At 40.7% G+C, this 19,539-nt stretch overlaps 1 protein-coding gene across 1 annotated transcript; it reads left to right on the top strand.

Annotated features, from left to right (window-relative positions):
* The first annotated feature begins 2,157 nt into the window (after positions 1-2,157).
* LOC143769826 (uncharacterized) lies at positions 2,158-10,446 on the top strand. The gene has a single exon (XM_077258755.1). The coding sequence runs from the start codon at positions 2,267-2,269 to the stop codon at positions 6,197-6,199; it is 3,933 nt and encodes a 1,310-aa protein (XP_077114870.1). The 5' UTR covers positions 2,158-2,266; the 3' UTR covers positions 6,200-10,446.
* Positions 10,447-19,539: the final 9,093 nt, after the last annotated feature.

Below are 19,539 nucleotides of genomic sequence, written 5' to 3'. Positions count from 1 at the left end.
AGAGCATCAGTGTCCTTTTTTCTCTCAAGATATTGCTTGTGGCAAAGAACAAAAAACTTTATTCTTGTATCACATAGTAGAAAAAATGAAGTAGTGGACAACCCTTTCTCAATCTGAATGTTTGGTACCGATAGAATAAAAACACTTATACTCGCCTTCCATGTCGGCGCCATTCCAGCAGTGTCAGCACTGGTGATCCAAAGGACCTCTTGTGGTTGTTATGACACATGAGCCCTTCATCCGATTAGCGCTGGCGTCACTGGTCCCCGCCTTTGGACAAATCGAACATTAACAGGAAGCCAGTGCTGCTGATGTGCTCTGACTTCCTGTTGATGTTTGCTTTGTCCAAAGGTGGGGACAGTGACTTCAGGGCTGATCGGACGCAGGGCTCACGTGTCATAACAACTGCATGAGAGCCCCGAGAGTGCCGACACAGCTGGAATAGCGTATAAGTGTTTTCATTTTATCGATGCCAAACTATCAGATCAAGAAGGGGTTGTCCTAGTAGTGGACAACCCCTTTAGTTGTGATCACCTATTTAATACTTTTACCTATACATTTTATGTCTCAGATGCTAAGAAGCTATGATTCAGTGTTGCACAGCTATTTCTCTGTACAGGTGTCTACTTAGCTCCACAATCAGAAATACATTTTTCATGACTGGACAGGACTCTCAGACCCAGTTTTTTTGTGCCATGTTCCCATTATTGCTTACTGTCCAGAAACCCTTGAACAGTCCATAAAAATAGAACACTTTTTCCACTCTCCGTAAAAAAAAGTAATGCCTCCATGATTTTTTTAAACATTGAAAAAGATCATACAAAATATTTTTATTCAAAATATTATTATCAGAATTCTATATTAGACATGCGGTACTGTGCAAAAGTTTTAGGCAGGTGTGGGGAAAAATGCGAGCAGCTACAAGGAGGATATACCGTAAGTTCAATTTCTCCCTGTACTCATTGCTCCATTAAGGCAGCTAATGGGATTTTAATGCTATTTGCCTGCAGAATAACCCTATATCTGCAGATCTGATAAATTGCATTTTTGAACATAACTAGTTCACTTTAAATTCTGTAAAGAAAATATATCTAATTTCTGTAGTTTAGCAACTAACCTGTTATTTGTAATTAACATGATTAGGAACAATTTACAAATCATAAAAAGTTGCAAAAATAAAAAAAACTTAAGTATTAAAATATGCAATGTAAAATATGTTTCCATAAAAAAACTATTTATAATGTCCTATATTACAATACTTTCTGAATAAGGATGAGTTCATATAACCTGAAGTGACTGGTTACAGCATACACCACGGCCCCTGGAGCCTTGCACTTGCGAGAATAACAAAGGTAACATGACACAGAGCAGCCTGTGACTGCTGTAATCATATACCTGAGTACGTGGATTTGAATAGGACCGTGCTGCTGTTAAGGTAGACTGGGAGCTTCAAGTAATAATAGACGAAACACGTGCACAGCAATCTCATTTTTACATAACATTTTTACATTGCTGTTCACGTCATTCTTTTTTTTTTGTGGTGCTTTTTCAGGTGGGTTCTAAGCTGAAATCGCCTGAAAGAGACATCATGCGCACACACCCTTATGTAAAGGGAATAACCATGCTAATTTACCAATATTTGAGAGCTACATTTTGCTTTCTAAGACCAAGTGGAAAAACTTAACAGTTAAGCAGGCATCAGAAGTATTAGCTATTAAAAAATAAATATTAGTAAAAAAAATGATGGATGCATGAAGAAATAGACATGTTAAATAACACCAATAAAAAAAGTCTATGAATGCTAAATACAAAACTGTAACACTACTTTAATTGATTGACATTTGCAAAGTTACTCCACATGTATATGCAGATAATATTCACTGTAATATTTATTCTTCAGTGTTAAGGAGAATGGTTATTTTATATATATGAGTTTCAGTGAAACTTTTGTAAGTTGGGCGTATTATCAGATCTACCTTAAATACAGTCGTCTGCCTTGATCACATTACTAGTGGCGTGTTGCCAGAAAAAAAAAACACACAAGAAGATCACGGAGAAATACATTAACAGAGATGCACCACAAGCACCAAGAAGCAACAGTTTGCAGGATTCTCGGGAAAATTTGCTTCTTTACAGAAATCCAGTGGCGGGAATTCACTTCCGGGTCCATGTGACATATTATTCCTGCTCCTAACTTGAAACCGATTTTCATCTTCCATTGCCGGAGGTCAGCAACAGCCACCTATTGGTATTAACATCAATAACGATGAGCGATAAAGATTCTGTATCCAGCCAGGATATCCCTGCTGTACTTCGAGCTCTGGGAACATTGGCTCTAGCAGCGGCCACGGCTGTAGCCATCAAATGGTTTCTTTCACATGACCAGATCGAAAAGGGAAAGGATAATTATTCAAAGCTCCAATGTAATCAAGATTCAATAGAAGATGCACAACCTCCAGGGGATGATCCTAAATCAGATGAAGAAACGGTGGAAAATAATATAAGGGAACCCCAGGTCAGTGATGAAAAAGATCTGATGGTTTTAGAGTTTGATTGTTTTTCACGTGAACTTTTGAAAAGTTCTCTAGAAATGTCCTGTCCAAATATGTATGTGGAAGAAAAAAGTGGATTTCTGACTGATCATAAAAGTTTATCAAGTGACCGTACTCCAGTTTCCCGTGAAGTGAGTATGGTGTCAGCCCCCCAAAGTGATTTGCACATCTCGGAGCAGGCAAGTGTCAGTATTTCAGGATTACCTGCTGCTTTTGTTTATGGTAAAACAAAGGATACACAGAATCAAGTATTATCTAGCTGCTTCGCACAGACCTACGATATGACATTTAATGAAAGGTCACAGGAGCAGCAGATCGACACTGGAACACGCTCAAGCAATGGTGAGTGTATTGATGTTATGACTGTAAAGTTCCCAGAGTGTAAAAGCCAGTTTATCGGTGATGACAACATGGTGTCTAGAACATATTTGCGGCACAAGGCTGTAAACGTTGGTTTGGATGAAGACCTATTTAATAAGGATAAATGGGAAATTAATGGAAATTTAAACAGTGACACTGATTTAAATATTTCAAATCATACAAAGCCCTGTGCGGAGAATGATGACAACATGCCTGGTATAATTACTGGCAGGAATATGGAAGAAAATACCAAGGAACACATCTGTAAAAGAGACAACCATGTTAAAATATGTTTCCCCTGCCTTCCTGAATCACAGGAGACAGACAATACTTTCATAAAGGCTTATAGTCCATTTAATAATGAAATTCTTGCAAGATGTCACAATAGTAAGCAGCAGACAATCTACACAACATTTACAATGTTGGATATTCTTCAAACTGAAGATGCAATACAGGAGGCTAACCAGACCACTATAACCATATCCAATGAAGATACGGTACTGACAAATAAATTTTGCAAACATCATTTCCAAAATAAAAAAATTAATTGTATGCAAAATAATCATCCTATGTGCTCACGGCAATCAAGTAAGGAGCAGAACATCTATGTGAATTCTGAAGAAACACTTGAAGAACTAAATGACAACTTGACATGTTCTAATATGATCTCTGTGCCTGTTCCTGAAGAGTACAAGACTGTTAGAGAGAAAAATGGAAAGTTATTTTCATCACTCAACACTTTGCATACATATCACAATGGAAAACATGACAAAGAGTTTCCTTCAAGAGGACAGATTTCTTCTGATTCACACGACCATGTGGAATGGTGTTTACCTGAGTCTGGTGCAATGGATCAAAGGAAAATCAAAAATACAATTTCTCATTCTACTAACCATGTTATGCAATGGAATACTACATGTGTATTTAATTCTACAGAATATATAAATCTGATGTACCCACTGGATAATCGTGAACCTGAAAATGTGATTATTCCTGTTATCGAGAATGATGAAGGCCAAACTAATATTCAACACACCGTGTCACTTTTATCTGATAAATCAGTGCCTTTATGTTATGATGGAGAACATCACAATTTGGATGCTGAGGTGGAAAGTTTCTTTGAAAGTTCTACATCCCACAACATACTATATGACAAACTTGTACCAACCACCATGAGAAGGAAGAACTTATGTGATCCCTCCACGCTCAACACATTCAATTCGACAACGGTCACCAACACTGATATCCAAAGTATCAAATCTACCAGTAATAAACAAGACAATGATGAAATCTACAATGGGTACAAGCAGAATTCTACATTGCTTACCATGGACCAAAAGGAGTTCTGCACTGCCATCACTAATGGATATTTCAGTAGGTATCAAAAACAAGTGGACTCCAAAAGTTTTGGTTTGTCTTCTGAAGAATTGAAATCACAGGAGTGTTATAGTAAAAATCAACAGACTGCCATTTCCAAACCCTTATCAAACTCTCTGCCGAACAATGTGATTCTGGCTGAAGAATCCCCTTGCCAGAGTCCGATTTACTCCAACCCCACTGCTTTGAGTGATATGATGGACATATCTAAGAGTGAATTAAAATGTCAACAAATTACAAAAGAAAATGAAAAGGACCCTCATCTGTTTGTAGAAAACGTGGCTGTGAGTAGGGTTGAAGAAACATCTGATTCCTTGTGGTCTTCAGTTCAAAGTCTTGAACAGAGTATTTTAGGCAACCCAGACTTCAGTTCCAACGAATCATATTCTGCACAAGGCTCTATTACTTCAAGTCCTTTGCATAATGAAGAACAAGATAAATCATTAGAAATTAGAGATCAGGAAAGACTGGATACAATAAAATCAGATACCCAGTCATTTTCCAGGGAAAGGATAATGTCCACTATTGCTGAAACTCCAGAGCTAATTTTACCGGAATACCAGTCAGTGTTCATTTCTGAAAGAAAGATGCCCCTAATGACTAAGAGCTGTGATAACATATTTTCTGGGCCTTCATTCCAGGGATCAGCAATGAAAAGCAAAGCACAGAGCATGATATGTTTACTTACAGAATATTACACTACAAAGTTACATTCATTGGAGAATGGGCCACTTGAAAAAGTATCAAGGGGATGTTTCATTCATATTCCGAAGGGCTTTCAGAATATACGAGAAGGTGTGAGCTTTCAGCTGACTTTGGGAAACTGCCTGGAATTGTTAAAGTTAGCCAGAAAGAACAGTGTGCCTGAACTTCTGAAGGCACTGTACACACTTATCAGCGATAACTACCTAAATGTGCTAAAGAACTCTGCTATTTACAGTCAGCTGACAGGATTGGAGAGAGAGAAAATCCTTCAGTTAAGAACGAGGGGAAAATTGTCTCTTTGCATAATTGAAACACAAAGCATATTTGGCTTAAACAAAAATATTAGTCGTTTAGAGATTATGACGTCTGATCAACCTATAAACCAGATTTACTCACTAGATATGGAGTCTAACGAATGGAAAAGAGTCACTAATATTCCGGAAGAAGCATGTCTCAAAGGTTGTAGTATCTGCTCTATGCATAACTACCTATTCATTGCAGGAGGCATCCAAAAGACCAAAAACGGCTCATTATGCTCTGACAAACTATTTTGTTATAACCCCCTGACTGACATATGGACACAGCTCACGCCAATGAACCAAGCAAGGTCCCAGCTGAAGCTTGTCCCACTTGATGGCTACCTTTACGCCATTGGAGGAGAGTGCTTGCAGACAATGGAAAGATATGATCCAAGATTAAACAAATGGACCCTTTCAGCACCCCTCCCAAAAGGCTCTTTTGCTGTGGCACATGAAGCTGCAGCCTGTGGAGGAGACATTTATATTTCAGGAGGCCATTTATTTTACCGGCTATTAAAATACAACCCAATTCAAAATCAATGGGAAGAATGTCCTTTCAATGCCAGCAAGGGTCGTTCTTGTGATATGGTAGCGTTGGGCCATATCCTTTACAGATTTGACATGCACAAGGAATCCAGAGTCCATATTTTTAAATATAATACCACTGCCAAGGTGTGGTCTGAATATACAGCAACTTTTCCAAACAGCAAGGTTCCTTTTAGATGTGCTGTGCTGGACGGTGCTATCTACTGCTTAAACAGGGAGACGACTGCCCGATTTTCAGTGGAAGGGGAAAAAGCAATGTTTGAGTCAACTATGTTCAACAAAGTCCCTACCAAGGGAGTAGGCTACCATTGTCCTGTTGTGTTAAGCCTACAAAGTCCATTGTCTCAAACATCTGTATAAACAGTTAAAGCACATGTAAAAAAAATTGTTTATAGTTTTAGGCAGTGACCTAGTGTGTGTTGCCAGCGTTCATAGCATGGCAAGTATTGTACCCCATAACTTAGTTATAATTCCTAGTGATTGCCCTCTTAAAATAATGTTCCCAAAGTACCCATTTAGAACAAATAATGCCCACTGAGTTCTCCTTAAAAATTAATGATTACCCCTTTGTGCACTACCCACAAAAAAAAATTAGATTGCCCTAGTTCTATTGACCCAGTCATCTTCTTGCCGACACGGAGAATGGGCTTGCACAGGCGAGGCAATACAATAACGCCATTGTGCCTCTTGTGCTGGGACGCTGATGTCTTGTTGGCTGTGGACCTACAGCAGCTTGTGCCTACAGAAAAGGTGAGTGGTGGGGCAGGGAACATGTGGCTCTCTGCTCTATCACAAAATCCAATAGTATTGGCATTATTTTGACACCAATACAGTTCAAAGTGGTGCTCGTCTGGGCCTATGAGGCAGCTGGCCAGATGTTTAGGGCATGCCATGCACTGCCATGGATCTTCTGTGCTTAAAGAAGCCACTATTATCCTTTTTTTAGAAAAAAAAATCTTCAAATTTAGCTCCCCTAAGAATTTTGTGCCCCAGTCCCAACTCCTCAATACGCTACAATAATGGTTTTAGACCACATTTACATAATCAAAAGATAACTTCATATTCCACTTTAATAGGGAGAAACTTTTATTTTAAGGAATGTTTATTTTTCACTCTCTTTTGAGACGTATTCCTATTTTATGTCCAAATTTAATATAAAAGTCCCAACAGTGTGAAGTGCAGAAGCCCAATCCAAGTTAGCATTGCCCCTATTTTAATGAGTGGTGATTAATTGCAAAGGGATGTGGTCTTGTAAGCAAGTGAGAAAGTGGAAAATGTTGCAGCCTTGCAGGCGGTTTTGTACAAACACTTTAATTTTCTGTCCCTTTCTAATGTATTTTTATTAGAATGTTGGAGTTGTGGGGTACCGATATAGATCACATGGAATTAGGAGACCACCGCTTGGAAGAATGATTCCGTGTTTCCATGGACATCAATAGGAGGAGTGAAAGTCTCATTTCATGTTGACGTATATCTGACTCTGCAATTCTGACTTATGTATGATGAAGACTTAGTAATTAGAACGTGCAACATTGCTCTGATTCCTTAAAGGGAAACTGTCACCAGGTTTGGCCGATACGAGTTACGGCGGTCACCGCCTTTCAGGGTTTATCGACAGCATTCTATAATGCTGTAGATAAGCCCCCGATCCGACCTGGAAGATAAGATAAGTTTTATTATACTCACCTGTAGGACGGTCCGATACGAAGGGTGTCACAGGTCCGGGACTGGCGCCTCCCATCTTCTTGCAATGCCGCCCTCTTGCTTGCTTCATGGCTCCTCACCATTGAGCTCCTGCGCAGGTGTACTTATCTACCCCGTTGAGGGCAGAGCAAAGTACTGCAGTGCTCAGGGGCTGAGAAAGGTCAGAGAGGCCCAGCGCCTGCGCACTGCAGTAGATAAGTACGCCTGCACAGGAGCGTGATGCCTGGGAGCCATGAAGCAAGCAGGAGGGCGGCGATCATAAGAAGGTGGAAGGCACTGGACCCGGACCTGCGACATCCATCGGGCCGGACCGCTCTGCAGGTGAGTATGATAAAAGTTATTTTGATTATCTTTCAGTCGGATCGGGGGCTTATCTGCAGCATTATAGAATGCTGTAGATAAGCCCTGAAAGGCTTATCGGCCAAACCTGGTGACAGGCTCCCTTTAATAAAGCATACTACATGCAATAACATTGGAACAAAAATAACAAATGCTTTGTATTCGGAGGAATATTTAAACATACACATTCTACAAATTGTCTCTAAACCTTTTGTAACATGTGATTTTGGATTATTTATTAACTATTTTTGTTTTAATTGCAGTACCATTGCAGTTATTTGCTGTTGTTCTGTATTTATTACATTATGCTATAAATAATAGTAAATAATGTTGTGTCTACAGGAGTGAAATGCAATGTGGTTACTCAGGAGGTGTCTCTGTACACATCATATCAATGTCTTTTTTTAGTTACCAGTTTAGATTTTTCAGTTTAGCGTTACTATAATCAAATTAGGTCTCATGACATAAGATATCACAGTGGAATCATACTGACTTTCAAGAAACACAGTAACCCACGTTCTTTCCTTAGGGACAGGATTTATAAATACACTTGGTTAAATAATTTTACAGATGATATAAAAATGATATATTGAGTGTTTTACCATAAATTAAGAGCACATATGTAAATATAAAATGTAATGTGTCTCAGTAGGAGATTATGGCATCTTTCTTACCTCTCTTTCTGAATGTTTCATAAAATGTCTCCAAACAGCAAACACTAAAAGAACAGTAAAACTAGAGGAAGGGGAAAAGGGGCTGCAACTGCAGTATTTCTCTTAGGGCACGCTAACACGACTGTATAACACAGCAGAGTGCTGTGTGATGTTTTATCTGATAGTACTTGGCCCAATGTTGTACTATGGGGCAGTGCAGATCTTTTGATTGTTTTCTCATGCCAATTCACCATAAGAAAACAATAGCAGCTGCATCCGATAAGTCGGATTGCACTTATCCATTCAAGTTTATGGGTGCGTGTGAAGTATCGGACTGCACTTGGATGTCATTGTGAGTGCAGTCCGATCTACGTGCGCAGAGACAATGGAGAAATTATGTTCTCCGTCTTTTACGGACCTGTGATGCGATTCCCTCATGGGAGAGAATTGCAGCACAGTAACATGACACTTGAATCAAACTGCCGTGTGACCCTGGCCTTGCTTTGTGTTTCGGATTCATATTTTGGGAAAGGAGGCAAAAAGAAATAGCTAATCTTATTGACTCAGTGTAGCAAACACAGTCCTGACATCACACCAGGAAGAGGGTTTGCTCACACTCAGGGATGTGCATAAAAATATAAGTCTATAGACCCCAGCATAGGGGAAAAGACCTAAATATGCAGGTTACACACAACACTGGCTGCACTATATATCGGGGGGCTGTATCTACAGTAGTCCAAGGATTAATTAGGACTTACTGGTAATTTATGGCAAAATGTATGTATAGCTGATCCCTCCACCGATGACAGCGCCCGGATAAATGTGGCTGTCAGTAGAGAGGTGGCTGTAATTCTTCTTTATTTGTATTGGAATTCTAACCACCTCTGCCCTGACTGCAGCACACAACATGCCATGTCCTCCATATACATGTAGGTGCTATTGTAGTACCTGCATCTGCTATACGTTTATTTCATCTCACTAGGATATGCCGTATGTACTAGATAGGAATACCCCTTTAAGTTGTGCTCAGAACCATTGTATGTCATAGTATCGGCTATTATCGTGTTCATTCTCTCACAAGGTCCTAGGCTTACCGATAAATTGTCATATTAATTAGTAGTAGTATCAGCCCTTGTGGCACTTGCCAGGTAAGTCACATGGAGAGCCAATGACTTGCACCATAATAAAGCACAAGTTTTTTGACAGCACTAACGTTTCTATGGCTTTATGGTCAAATTTTTTCATTGGAGATAAAAAGAAAAATTTACATTTCCTTTATTTTACTCATAGGCCATGTGGAAAAGGACAAGAGTGCAAACTCGTGTTCACAATGTATGCATAATAATTTTCTGGTTTCACGTAACACTTTTATTGGTTGAGTCAACGGCAACACAAAATAATCACCGAATGATAATGTTTAGACTCACTGACAATGTGCTTTCCAAAGCATTTCATTACATATTAAGCTCTTATGGCCAGTGTTTTCTTATGTTTTGTGTTATTTTAAGACGTTTTTTTTCTTCAATATGTAATTTGATATATTTACTTATTCCCCATGGAATGGTAACATTCTATAAATTAGGCTCCTTTTTTATTATCATCCATGTGATAATTCTCTACTAAACTACATGCAAGTTAATTTAGGAACATTATGAGCTTTCACTGCCCCCTTGTGGTTGCTAGTGCTCATCACAGCAGGAAAAAATGCTATTCTGCGTCCCCATAGTAATTCTATAGTCACCATCTTTAAGACATAAAGGGTCTCAAGGGAAATATACACCATGTATAGTATGTGATCTGAATAAAATGAAAATTGAGATCTGCTATAAATATGAAATTCCTATACATGGACAACACATGGGAAATGAAGCACTAGATGGTGCCCACTGCAAACAATGGGCTGGCTGTCCTTATACACTGTGTTCCAAATTAATATGCAAATTGGATTTAAGTGTCATAAAGATTTAATTGTTTTGTTTTTCAAATAAACTCCAAATAAACTCGTGGATGGTATTGTGTCTCAGGGCTCAATGGATCACTGAAATCAATCTTAAACACATGTGATAATTGGTTTTCCAGGTGATTCTATTTAAAGGAAAACTACTTAAAAATGATGTTCCACATTATTAAGCAGGTCACAGTTTTCAAGTAACATGGGAAATAAAAAGGATCTCTCTGCTGCTGAAAAGCATCAAATAGTGCAATGCCTTGGTGAAGGGATGAAAACATTAGAAATTTTCCAAAAACATAAGCGTGATCATTGTACTGTTAAGAGATTTGTGGCTGTATCTGAGCACAAATGTGTTTATGCTGATAAAGGCATAATGAGGAAGATTTCTGCCAGGCAAGTTCATCGGATTAAGAGAGCAGATGCTAAAAAGCCATTACAAAGCAGCAAACAGATATTTGAAGCTGCTGGTGCCTCTGGAGTCCCTCAAACCTCATGGTGTAGGCTCCTTCAAAGGCTTGCTGTGGTGCATAAACCTACTATTCAGCCACCCTTAAACAGTGTTCACAAGCAGAAATGGTTGTATTGGGCCCACACATACATGAAGACTAATTTCCAAACAGTCTTGTTTACTGATAAGTGTTGAGCAACCCTGGATGGTCCAGATGGATGGAGTAGTGGATGGTTGGTGGATGGCCACCATGTCCCAACAAGGCTGCAACGTCAGCAAGGAGGTGGAGGAGTCATGTTTTGGGCCAGAATCATGGGAAACAGCTGGTAAGGCCCTTTAAGGTTCCTGAAGGTGTGAAAATGACCTCTGCAAAGTATATAGAGTTTCTGACTGACAACTTTCTTCTATGGTCTAAAAAGCAGAAACGTGCCTTCAGGAGCAAAATCATCTTCATGCATGACAATGAATACCTCTGAGTAATTGGCTGCTATGGGCATAAAAGGAGATAAACTCATGGTGTGGCCACCATCTTCCCCTGACCTCAACCCCATAGAGAACCTTTAGAGGATCATTAAGCAAAAGATCTATGAGGGTGGGAGGCCGTTCACATCAAAACAGCAGCTCTGGGAGGCTATTCCAACTTCATGCAAATAAATACAAGCAGAAACTCTCCAAAAACTCACAAGTTCAATGGATGCAAGAATTGTGAAGGTGATATCAAAGAAGCAGGGCCGGTTTTAGGCAAAGTGGGGCCCTAGGCAAAAGTTTAAAATGGGGCCCCAAATGCTAACAAATTGCACCAACAAACAGAAACATTTTGGTTGTAGCTACATGCGCTGATTTCAGACCACTAAACGAGTGTGATCAACAATATTGAAGTCATTCGCCACTTGTTTCCCAGCCTCTTTACACTGGCTGAGGAACAATGATGGGGACAGAATGATCACTAGTAAATCAATCTGTCCCCATACAGTATCATCTTAGCAGCATATCTGCAGTTTTAACTGGGTGATGTGCTGATGAGAACAATGATTTTTGTTCCGGCATATACTGTACATACATACACCGTACATACACACAGATACACAAACACATACTGTACATACACACATACAGTTATATACACATATAGTATACACATACCGTACATACATATACCATACATACACACATACACATAAATACAGTATACCGTACATACATACACATACCGTACAGAGATACACCGTGCATACACAGATGCACACATATACCGTACATACAGATACACATACATGTACCGTACATACACACAGTATATACACATATAGTATAAACATACCGCACACATATACATACTGTATGTACATGCACATAAACATACATATACCATATATACATACAAATTTATTGCACATACACACATACAGTTATATACACATATAGTATACACATACCGTACATACATATACCATACATACACACAAATACACATACATACACCGTACGTACACACAGATACACATACATATATCGTCATACATACACATACCGTACATACACACATGCATATACCGTACATTCACACACATAGATATACATACATATACTATACATACACACAGATACACATACATACACCATACGTACACACACAGATACACATACCGTACATACATAAACAGACATATACCTTACATGCATACACACATAGTTATATACACATATAGTATACACATACCGTACATACATATACCATACATACACACAAATACACATACATACACCGTACGTACAGATACACATACATATACAGTATATGCAAACACATACATATACCATACATACACAGATACACATACATATACCATCATACATACACATACCGTACATACACAAATGCATATACCGTACATTCACACAAATGCCATACACACATATACCGTACATACACAGATACACACACATATACCGTACATACACAGATACAGTTATATACATATAGTATACACATACCGTACATACATATAAAATACACACACCCAAATACACATACCGTACATACATACATATACCGTACATGCATACACATATACCGAACATACAGATACACATACACGTACCGTACATACACACATACAGTATATACACATACCGTACACACATATACATACACATATACTGTATGTACATGCACATAAACATACATATATACCATATATCCATACAAATTTATTGCACATACACAGATACACACATAATGTGCATGCATACACACACAGCCATACAAATATACCATACATACACACATATACCGTACATACATACACAGATACACACACAGATGCACACATACATATACAAGCATATACATATACACATACTAATCTTGTATAGGTGATCAGATGAGCCCTGGATGAGGACACATAGTTCAGCTGGAGAGGGCTGCAGACCCCACTGTGGGGGATGGGGTACAGAGCAGACAGGACTGATATCAGTCCCCTGGTGCTGTCCCGTGCAGTGAGCCTCCTCCCCCATCTCTTCTCTGTGAGGAGACGCTGCAGCCTGCTCTGAACAGAACAGTGGAGGGAGCAGAAGACCTCCTGTAAGTCCTGCTCTTCCTCCACTGCTGTCCCTATGTGCTGTGCTGCCCTGGGGCCCCTGACTGTAGGTGAGCACTCACCATTGGGACGCTCCATGCAGCAGGACAGACGGCAGCCAGTGAGCGCTCTCCTCAGTCTGGTCACTGTGAGGTATGGAAAGCGTTCATTGGCCAGCGTCTCTCCCTGCATGACACGCCCCCTTTTTGATCTCCTGCACTTCGCGCCCCGCTCTCTCCCAGCACCCGGTGTTCCATGATTATAGGAGGGAGTGAGAGGGGCCCGATCCTGCATGATACCGGGCCTACCTGCAGGGGCCCCCCTCCACCTCTGGGCCCCGGAGCAGTGCCATTAGCAGTATGTCTGCCCCTGGCTGGGGGCCCCTAGGGCAGCGGGGGCCCCAGGCAGCTGCCTAGTCTGCCTGCCCCTAACGCCGGCCCTGCAAAGAAGGGTTCCTATGTTACATAGTTACATAGTTATTAAGGTTGAAGGAAGACTGTAAGTCCATCTAGTTCAACCCACAGCCTAACCTAACATGCCCTAACATGTTGATCCAGAGGAAGGCAAAAAAAACCCATGTGGCAAAGAGTAACTCCACCATGGGGAAAAATGTAACATGTTAACATGTAACTTGGCCCGTTAGGAGGTTTTGGAGTTAAATAGCTTTTTTGTTCAGTGAATGTGACCTCCTAATGCTGCAAATTCCACAAATGAGCATTTTCAGTTCTTCAAAACATATCAAATGTTTAGAAATTCTACTGTGCATAATAATTTGGAACAGTGCATTTTTAGTTTTTATTCATTTTGGAGATTATACTGTTATCATTGGGAGGTTTCTTCAATAAAATTCGATGTATAATCTAACGGGTGATGACTTTTATTAGACTGACTGTCATTTGCACCGACCATTTAGGAAAATCTGATAAAAATGTAATTTGCATAACAATTTGGAACATAGTGTAAACTCCTAGTCATCCGTATCTGACCATATTCATATTTAGAGCAAATGCTGCTTTTTATCCACTCACTTGTTTTGTGCAGAAAATCCAATGCATTTAACAATTTAAGCAAAGTAATGTGATTTCATGTAATCTCCTGCCCGCTGTTTTTTTCACGACTGTTGAAATCTGCATTTTTGGTGCATTAACTAAAGAGTTCTATGAGGAGAATGAAAAAAAGCATGTAAAAATGCATTTTGAAGTGCAGAATCTCAAAATGAAAGAAAGAATAAAAAATACTACTTCAAATCTGCACTAAAGACGCATCAAGAAAGGAGCGAAGATATAAAACCTTCAAAAATGCAATAATCAGTACAGATTCCTGTTGTGTATTTTGGTGCAGAACAAATACAGAAAAAAATGCAGCTGAAAAAGAAGCATTTTTTAATTTAGGAACATGGTGGCCTTAAGATTGTGCCCAGATACACATGCATTATTCATATGTGGGCTGACTGAGTCAATCTCTGACAGCAGCATTAGGCCGGGATCACACATACGCAAGATACGGCCGAGTCTCGCAGGTGAAAACGCAGCTCTGACACCGGCACTCCAGAGCGGAGCGTGCAGCTGCACAGCAATACATGGAGCTGCACGCTCCGCTCCGGAATGCTGGCACCAGAGCTGGGTTTTCACCTGCGAGACTCGGCCGTATCTCGCGTATGTGTGATCCCGGCCTTAGCAGCACTTCGGCAGGGGCGCGCGTCATTCTATGTGCCCATCGGCGCTCCCATTACACGATTGCGAGGTGCCGATGGGCTGCTACAAAAGCTGAGGGTCTGTTGAAGACCTCCATGCCTGTCATCATGGAGATTTTTACTATATGCAGCAATTCTGTGGTATTGTCATATAAAGTACAAGAGATCATATGATTGCAGGTTCAAGAGCAAAAAAAACATTAAAAAGTTTAAAAAAAAGTGTTAAAAAAAATAAAAGCATGAAAGTCCAAATCACACACTTTTCCTCCACTAAAAATAAAAAAATACACAGATATGGTATCGCCACATACAGTAAAGTCCAATCTATCAAAATATAACAATAATTAACCCAATTGGTAAATACCCTAAATAGAAAAATATAAAAAATTACAAAGTTGCATTTTTTTGTTCACCGCAACACCACAAAAAATGCTGTAAAAAATGGTGTCAATAGAAAACGTCAGCAAAAAATAAGCAGTCATGTAGCTCTGTCAACGGAAAAATGAAAACCTTACAGGTCTCGAAAAATGGCAACACAGTCAAGCATTTTTTTTTTTCATTTGATTGAATATGATTTTTTTTCACCACTAAAATAATAAAAAAACCTGGATAACTTTGGCATCGCCGTAATTGTACTGATGAGGAGAACATATTGCTAGGTCAATTTTATCACACAATGTACGCTGAAAAAACAATTCCCAAAACACAAAGTCAGATTTGCGTCTTTTTTTACAATTCCACCACACTTGGAATTTTTTTTCCTAATTTTCCATTACACTATGTGGTAAAATGAATGGTGTCATTAAAAAAGTACAATTTATCCTGCACAAAACAAGCTCTCAAAAGTCTAAATGGATAAAAAAAATGAAAAAAAAACATTGCTCTTGAAAGAAGTGAGGAAAAAGACAAAAATTAAAAAACAGAAATTGGCCACGCCAGGAAAGTGTTAAACAGTACAACCACTACTTTTTATGTACAATGTTCCCCAGCAACACAGTTTTTATAGACAGTCATTTTCAATGGTGGAAACAGACAGAAGAGGGTCCCTGTTCAAGAACAGTATATGGTACCCGCTATCTCTCAGATAACTCTCTTCTCGACCCTCTTCAATCTGGCTTCCGCTCTTTACACTCTACTGAAAGTGCCCTCACTAAAGTCTCTAATGACCTATTAACAGCTAAATCTAATGGTCACAACTCCATGCTAATTCTCTTGGATCTTTCCGCAGCATTCGATACTGTGGATCATCAGCTCCTCCTCACTATGCTCCTATCCATCGGCCTCAAGGACACCGTTCTCTCTTGCTTCTCCTCCTAAGGCCGGAGACACACTGGTGCGAGATACGGCCGAGTCTCGCTGGTTAAAAGCAAGCTGTGGCACCGGCACTCCAGAGCGGAGCGTGCGGCTCCATGTATTGCTATGCAGCTGCACGCTCCGCTCCGGAGTGCAGGTGCCACACCTTGCTTTTAACCAGCGAGACTCGGCCGTATCTCGCACCAGTGTGTCTCCGGCCTATCTCTCTGACCTATCCTTCACTGTATGTTTTGCTGGTTCCTCCTCCTCTCACCTTCCCGTTAAGGTACCGTCACATTAAACGACGCTGCAGCGATATAGACAACGATGCCGATCGCTGCAGCGTCGCTGTTTCGTCGCTGTGTGGTCGTTGGAGAGCTGTCACACAGACAGCTCTCCAGCAACCAACGATGCCGAGGTCCCCGGGTAACCAGGGTAAACATCGGGTTACTAAGCGCAGGGCCGCGCTTAGTAACCCGATGTTTACCCTGGTTACCAGTGTAAATGTAAAAAAAAAAAAACACTACATACTTACATTGCCGTGTAGGTCGCGTCCCCCGGCGTCCGCTTCCCTGCACTGTGTAAGCGCCGGCCCTAAAGCAGAGCGCTGTGCTTTGCTTTACGGCCGGCCGGCGCTGACACAGTGCAGGAAGCTCTGAGCAGCAGCGCGGATGCCGGGGGACGTGACAGACATCAGAAGGTGAGTATGTACTGTTTTTTTTTTACTTTTACAATGGTAACCAGGGTAAATATCAGGTTACTAAGCGCGGCCCTGCGATTAGTAACCCGATATTTACCCTGGTTACCATTGTAAAACATTGCTGGCATCGTTGCTTTTGCTGTCAAACACAATGATACACGTCGATCTGACGACCAAATAAAGTTCTGGACTTCTAGCTCCGACCAGCGATATCACAGCAGGATCCAGATCGCTGCTGCGTGTCAAACACAATGATATCGCTATCCAGGACGCTGCAACGTCACGGATCGCTATCGTTATCCTTGTTAAGTTGTTCAGTGTGAAGGTACCTTTACTGTTGGGGTTCCTCAAGGATCAGTCCTAGGCCCCCTCCTCTTCTCTTTGTATACTGCCCCTATTGGACAAACAATCAGTAGATTTGGTTTCCAGTACCATCTCTATGCTGACGACACCCAATTATACACCTCTTCTCCTGTTATCACGCCGACCTTTTTAGAAAACACCAGTGATTGTCTTACCGCTGTCTCTAACATCATGTCCTCCCTGCTCCAATCTGTCCTGAATGCTGCTGCCAGACTCATATTCCTCCCCAACCGTTACACCGATGCCTCTACCTTGTGCCAGTCTGTTGTGATCCGCTTTTTGGGCTCCCCTGGTGGTGGCTGGTGGTACTGGAGACTTGTGTGTGCTTTTCTGCCTCAGCTCACCTGCTTCCATCAGTTTTGGGAGTTCCCTATTTAGCCTTGCTCTCCAGTCACTTCCTTGCCGGTCATCATTGTAACCTGAGTCATTCAGTTGCATGTTCCTGCTACTAGTCTGCTGATCAGCTAAGTGGACTCTTGTCCTTTTGTTTTGTATTTTTTGTCCAGTTTACAGTTTTGTCATTTCCTGTTACTGGAAGCTCTTGTGGACTGAAATTGCCACTCCTGTGTGATGAGTTGACACAGGAGTCTTAAAGTAATTTCAGGATGGGTTTTTGAAAGGGTTTTTCAGCTGACCGTGAAGTCCTCTTTTGTATCCTTCCTCTATCTAGTAAGTGGACCTCGCTTTGCTAAATCTACCTTCATACTGTGTATGTCTTTTCCTCTGAACTCACCGTTAATATATGTGGGGGCTACTATCTTCTTTGGGGAATTTCACTAGAGGTAAGCCAGGTCTGTTCCTTCCTCTTTCAGGCGTAGTTAGTTCTCCGGCTGGCGCATGGCATCTAGGCAGCCGTAGGAATGCTTCCTGGCTACTGTTAGTTGTGTGGTAGATTTAGATCACGGTCAGCTTGAGTTTCCATCACCCGAGAGCTAGTCTGTTATTTTTGTGTTTCTGATGTTCCCATGCCATTGGGGAATCATGACAGTATGACCGGCCACTGTTAAAGTAATTGGCAGAAGAAAGGAGAGTAAAAGAAGTCTGTAGATTTTTTTTTTTTTTTTTCCCTCTCACGTTTGCTACTTAGTTGGCTCAGTTGTATTTCTGCTCTATTTACAGCCTTGCCTTTCTCTCCTTCTAATCCTTGAATGGCTCTGATCTCTCCGGTTTAAGGATGGACCCTCAGAGTTTGGCTGCAGGTTTAAATAATCTTGCTACGAAGGTTCAGAATTTACAAGATTATGTTATACGTACTCCTATTTCTGAACCTAAGATTCCTACACCAGAGGTATTTTCCGGAGATAGATCTCGGTTTCTGAATTTCAAATGTAATTGTAAATTATTCCTTTCTCTCAGACCTCACTCCTCTGGAGATCCTGTTCAGCAGGTTAAGATTGTGATTTCTTTGCTGCGAGGTGACCCTCAAAATTGGGCATTTTCATTGACACCAGGGGATCCTGCGTTGCTCAATGTGGATGCGTTTTTTCTGGCTTTAGGGTTGCTGTATGAGGAACCTAATTTGGAGATTCAAGCTGAAAAAGCTTTAATAGCCCTGTCTCAAGGGCAAGATGAAGCTGAGATATACTGCCAAAAATTTCGTAAATGGGCTGTGCTTACTCAGTGGAATGAGTGTGCCCTAGCGGCAAATTTCAGAGAGGGCCTTTCTGATGCCGTTAAGGATGTCATGGTGGGGTTTCCTACGCCCACAGGTCTGAATGAGTCCATGACAATGGCGATTCAGATTGATCGGCGTTTGCGGCAGCGCAAACCCGTGCACCATTTGGCGGTATCTTCTGAAGGGACGCCAGAGAAAATGCAATGTGACAGAATTCTGTCAAGAAGCGAGCGGCAGAATTATAGGCGCAAAAATGGCTTGTGCTTCTACTGTGGTGATTCCGCGCATGTTATATCAGCATGCTCTAAACGTACTAGGAAGGTTGACAAGTCTGTTTCTATTGGCACTTTACAGTCTAAATT

This window comes from Ranitomeya variabilis, chromosome 4 (genome assembly GCF_051348905.1).
Source record: "Ranitomeya variabilis isolate aRanVar5 chromosome 4, aRanVar5.hap1, whole genome shotgun sequence".
Classification (NCBI taxonomy): Eukaryota; Metazoa; Chordata; class Amphibia; order Anura; family Dendrobatidae; genus Ranitomeya; species Ranitomeya variabilis.
This window is presented reverse-complemented; position numbering and strand designations above follow the sequence as displayed.